The 6,018-nt window shown below is 34.9% G+C and overlaps 1 protein-coding gene across 1 annotated transcript in view; it reads right to left on the minus strand.

Moving 5' to 3' along the window:
- The window catches only part of TMC1 (transmembrane channel like 1), a 56,355-nt gene extending 50,620 nt beyond the window's left edge, over positions 1 to 5,735 (minus strand). The window contains exon 1 of the mRNA XM_038124934.1: positions 5,702 to 5,735. Within this exon, the coding sequence (XP_037980862.1) occupies positions 5,702 to 5,735 (34 nt within the window). The remainder of the gene's footprint in view (positions 1 to 5,701) is intronic.
- Between the last annotated feature and the right edge of the window lie 283 nt (positions 5,736 to 6,018).

Consider the following 6,018-nt stretch of genomic DNA (forward strand, 5'->3'; position numbering starts at 1 on the left):
GCATTTTGCTGAAGCTCAAGGTACAGCTAAAAGTTATTGATTGTGACAGCAATGATAGCAGTTGGTGCTGCTTAGAAGAGAAAAAAATCACTGAGGAGAGGGAATTAAGAGCTTTGTCACCCCTAAAAACTGTGCTGAACCACATATATGTACAGGTTTGTGTAAGCTACGCAGCCACCCTACACTGAACCCACATTGCAGCTATCCCAGCAACTTGTATTTCAGACAAGCTACATTAACAACTTTTCTGTCTGATTGTTTTGCTCTTATTATTGAAAGACCTGTGTTGATAGTTGGCTGGGTATTTGAGCAATAAGATAAAAATAAACATTACTATTATTATTGTTATATTGTTGTTGTTATTGTTATTATTGTTATATATTTTATAATTATATATAATATATTATATATAATTATAGATAATTATAGATAATAATAGTATGGATATGAATGTGAATGTGAATATGAATATGTGAATATGAATATGGATATGAATATTAAACTATTTCAGGTCATAAACTCCATTATACTTTTCAAAAAGGAAAAGAACATGCTAGGCAGCTCACAATGCAGCAATTCAGGCGCTTGTGTAAAAGCCTGTCTCAATGAATTACTGGAGAAGCATTTCTAAAATGTTCAAATACAAATAACACTTTGTGATGGCACTGTATCTAAATGCAGTTTGGCGCTTAATTTAAATATTCTGCTGTAAACCACAACATAGACAAACAGTAGAGTTCATTCCTCAAGCACTGTATTTGCATCCTACAGGGAGTCAAAATGTATTTTTTATGCTTTGGTTTGTTAAATTGTAGTATTTGTTGCAGGAAAAACATCCTCATGAGAGGATGAGAGAAACTGTAAACTAATTTGTAAATTTGTAAACTAATCTTAGGAATTTTTAAACAGATCATGTTATTCCATTTATCAAAAGTTCAGTGAATCCTCCTGTAAAAACACCTAATTGTCACAAAAGCACTGTCTAGAATTACCAATTTTTCCAGAAAAGGGTTAATAGAACCTCTTATCTTCACAGTGTTAATATTCATAGGGCTAATAGCAGCCTTTGACTTGGCTAACTTGAGTTAGTCTGACTCAGAGCAAAAGCTCAACTACTACACCTTCCAGGATACATCATCTTGTCCTAATGACTGTATATTTGCATATGTATCATTAAGTATATTTGAAGATATAGTCCATAACTCCTTTTAGTCTAGGAAATCCAATCACATTCTTATTTTTTTTCCAAGTAGTTTAAGGGAAACTTTCTCATCTTTCTAGATTAAGGGCAGTGATAGTGTAATCTAAGTAAACTATCATTTTACTCGAAGTCTTATTTAGACTACAGCCATAAATAAGACTACAAGACTTAAAGAAGGTGTCCAGAATATGGGCTCAGACCAACTTGCAAGTCACAAACACAAGGCAGAATATCAAACAGCTCAGAGAGAGGGCTCCAAACATTGACATGTTGGCTGCTGAGGAAACTAAGGGCAGAAAAAAAAGCATAACATTGTAGTCTTTGTTCTATCAGGTGTCTGTTTAGCAGATCATAAGAATAGTTTTACCCTTACCTTGATTTCCCAAGTTGTTTTTATACCTTCTATCAAAAACTCTTGCCCAGATTCCATGCTTTGGATTTTTTTTTAACTTATTCTATACTGACATTCTTTTATGGATTTTTCACTGTGAGAGGAATAATAATTCTTGAAACTAACTCATAGAATATGGCCCACTCTTGCCATATCTGTGCTCCCACTACTACTGTGTAAAGCTGACTGCTGCTAAGCAGTTCTGCATTTTGGTGCTACAAAAAATTCCATGGAATGCAATCCAAACCTGTATATCAAAAATGTTGTCTGACTTTTTGTATATGTTATAAAAACAAATTTCCACAATTAATTGTCTAGCCAATGAAATGGATCATCTGCCAACAGAGCCTTGTAAACAACTACTGTGTTTTCCTCTGAACTGGACCATGTCCTTTAAGTGCTGGAAAGACATCAACCTGGATAGATAATAAACTCAGTGTTCAACAAGAGGAAATGTCAAAAATGCAAGATTGTACTAGACAATAAATGCTTGGCAAGTACTAGTCAAAAAAAGAGGAGTGTTATGTAACACTCAGTTCTATATATTTACATACATTTCTATAGTATTCTTTCTAATCATGGATATATGAGAGTATCTCACAACGCTCCTGTAACAATAAATATCACTGGAAGTAACACCTGTGAAATACACCAGAAATATTTTATCAAGATATCTCAGAAAGCTTATTGGAAAAGTGAATTAGTGAAGGCTTCAACATGTAAGATTTGTGACCTTAACACTAAAGACCCCATCCTCTTAGTCTCTTTACAGACTTTGGGAAGAACACCTTGGCTCACCTTGGGCACAAAAGAAGAGAGCTTGAAACACAGAAATCTTAAATAAAAATTACATTTATAGAGCAGCCATGACACTCAGTATTTCAGACCATGCTTTATTTTTTCTCTGTTTTTTCCCAGTAAGTTCCAGTAAATTTTACTTACAATGAACAAACATAACAATCACACACAACTCAAAAAATGAATCCTGACTAGCAATAGCTATGAATTTATAAAGCAAAATAATAAACATTATTCATTTACCCACAAGCTGGCTAATATATTGCTTGTTTTTCCATCAAAATTGGCAATATCATAAATACCAAAGTAGGTAGAATATTTATGCTTCAATGTCATAAGGACACCAGGGTCTTGGAAGACTTACTGGTCTTAATGTACAATGCTGTGTATTGCAGGCCTATATATCTGAATCATTTCCAGAAATTGCCTCTGGGGCAATTAGTTTTCCCTCTGCAGCAAAGAAAATTTGCCTACCTAATATTTGAAATGTTTGAAATCAATATTTGAAAACTACAGCTGGAGACCACAGGGAGCAAATGAAATCCATTCAATTCACATCCAAAACCAGCTCATTTCTTCTCCATTTGTAAGAAAAAAATTACTTATTTTCTACTGAAAGGTCAGAGACTGAGCTCACATAGGTCATGTTGACACCGTAGCTAGTATGAGATACATCATCTGATTGCACTCTCCTCTTTCTTCCCAGCTTCCTGCTGGGCTGTACTTATGCGTGGCAAGGTTTGGTAGCTGTGTCTCAGTTTGAGCAGGACTTCTAGGCTAATCCTCCCCTCAGGGATAAGTTGTTTATTGCATTACTTCAGTGCAAGGATTCTAAAATACGATATTGCTGTTATAAAGCTTACAAAAGGTAGAGGGGGAAGACAGATAAATGAGAAGCCCCTCAGCATTTCACCCCCTTCAGGGAAATGTGTAAAAGTTTCCAGGCCTCTGTACCTCACTCCATCTCTGTGTTCTCCTACCTGTGCCCTAAAAAGGTCTAACCTTGAGGTGCTTCTCCTTATCCAAGGCTAGAGAGCTGACCAGCTTGCAGGGCACACTGGTTACTGCAGTAAAACAAGACACAACACTTGCACTTGTCTTCATCACATAATGGGGCAGTAGTGGGCAATTTTCCATTTTTGTTGCAGGCTTTACTGCAAGAATTAGGATCAGAATATTAAGTGTTCAGTGCCCCTGAGAAAAAAAGTCTGCAGTAAACCATACCAATCTGGCCTTTTCCAGTTCTGAAATGGGATTTATTTAGCTCATTGTCATTCAGTTATAATGCTGTTAAAATGGGAAGAATATGTATATATATGGAGAAAAGAGTTTATATTCAAGTTAAAAATGAAGGGTTCTTAGTGGATATGAAGTCAATTGTATTTTTTATTGTATCATGAGAAGAAAGGTCTTTTAAGGTTGATAACTAGACCTGACCAGCTCACCACGTATTCTTTTTACTATATTTAGAAGGTAATAGGCACTTTCCAACTGCTCCCTTTTGAAAATCCACTCTGAAGATTTTTGACCTAGGCTGTCTTTTGCTGTATGAGATGCCAGGAACAATGAATTCACATTCATGAACCCATTATAATGAACCATACATCTCCTACTATCTTAGACTTTGCAGCCGACATGCTGTGAAACAAGAATCACCAAACCAAGAATAGTTTCACTAGAGACAAAGATACCAAAAAGCAAAAAATACATTATTTGAAACTGTTGCAAGAATATTCCTCAGGACTGTTCAGCAGTGGTGATACAAAACCTCTTGTAAAGAAACTGCAACTAGATTAGTTCCTGAACTCTGTGCTATATAGCTCCAGAACCTGGACTTTTTAAGTTAGAAGTGGATTGAGAACTACATTCTGGAAGTGTCTCATAGTTACTTGTAATGGAGGTTCAGATTTTCGTATGTTCTGAAATCATAATGCAGTCCTAAGCTTACTCACATGATCTCATCTCCAAATACACATCCAACTGTCATTGTTAGGTTTTACTGTAAATTATTGTACAAGATAAATCATGGGAAAAAAGAAATCATGTCAAAGAGTGACCATGATTCAGCAACAAAAATCTTTACCTTCTCCAGATAAAAAGTGTGCAGTACCCATGGCAGATAAAAGGTTTGCCATGGGAATGATATCCTCTATAATTCAGATGAAAAATAAAATCACTGTATCACAATAAAAGTCAGTTCATTTGGGTATTTTCAAGTAAAATGCAGTTGTTAATGGCAAACTTGTTAGTCCTTTTGTTAGTCATATAATTTGTTCATTATAAATGCTTATAAAAATATGTATGTTCTGTGGTCTTTCTCATGAGGTTTCGTATGAAGATAAAAATTCTTTTGTAGCCATTAAGTATTTTGCCTATAGTGCATTAAATTCTGTGATCCTCTTGTGTTAAAATGAGTTTCATTAGTATTTACTGCTTGAAAATTAAATTGGTCAGTAAAGGGTGTTGTAGAAAAAAAAATTGAGGTGGAGAAAAATAAGAGGAGCTCAGACAATAAAAGGAAAGCAAATAAGATGGACTTTTAAAATGAACTGCTTGTTATACTCTATCAAAATGCTCAGCAGTCCCTTCTGATGTTTTATATTGAAGTAGAACACATTTTGTTAATATTGAGTTTTACAGTTATGGATTAAAAATATAGGAAGCCTTGTTTAGTAGTAGTAGCCCTTGTACTTATCAAGACTTAAAAAATAGATCCCTGGCAATTTTCTCCCATGCTGAAGACAAGAAACATCATGCTTCTTGCATACAATAGGTATCCTTGCTTCAGAAAGAGTAGCACTGTTCATAAGAAATGAGAGCACTTCCCATATTAGCCTTGCCTTGCACATTGTCAGAAAAAGCCACTAGGCATTATCCTACAAAAAACATTTCTTAGATCCAGAATAGTGTAGTAATAAGATAGAAATACTGTTAATCTTACCATGATGAATGTTTGACATTTCATAATAAATATAGAAAGCAGTAAGAAGAGGAGGCCTTTTTTGAGCACCTTACAGAAGCCACAAAGTAACACTGTTTTCTTAGTATTTCCTAAAAACTACATGTAAGTGTAAGACAAGTAACAGGTCTGAAGTAACAATCTTTTGATTTACTCATTTGTGGAAAGCCACACTATCATGCTACGACTAGTCAAGTTCCAAATAAAACACATTTCTGAGCAAAAAATAATGACTTGTGACTAAAAAGATTTTACATTAAAAAGAAGTAGAAGAAAACAGAATTTTCACACTGTTGAGCTACATGTAGAAAATGAATATATGCTTAAGTTGCATAAAGATATTTGCAATTACCATTTCCTTCCGTTGACTTGTCCTGTTTAGTCATCGTGGTGTTTCACAGGGCTGCTGCAGGTGCTGGATATACAGGAGAGCATCTGAAGGCTGAGTGGTTCAAGATGAAGCATACCACAATATCATCCTGCCTGTCATTGAACGGGTGGCGCTGGTGAAGTTTCACTCACTGAAATATAAGAAGATACTAATTTCGTAAGTGATAAATCTTTAATGAATGTTTAGTTTACTATTTAGGTTTGGCATGCGAGGATTAAAAGTATCAAAGAAGTTATTCACCTTCTTTATTCTTATTGCTGAAAAAAACTCTTCTGCAA

The sequence above is a fragment of the Motacilla alba genome, chromosome Z (assembly GCF_015832195.1).
Source record: "Motacilla alba alba isolate MOTALB_02 chromosome Z, Motacilla_alba_V1.0_pri, whole genome shotgun sequence".
Classification (NCBI taxonomy): domain Eukaryota; kingdom Metazoa; phylum Chordata; class Aves; order Passeriformes; family Motacillidae; genus Motacilla; species Motacilla alba.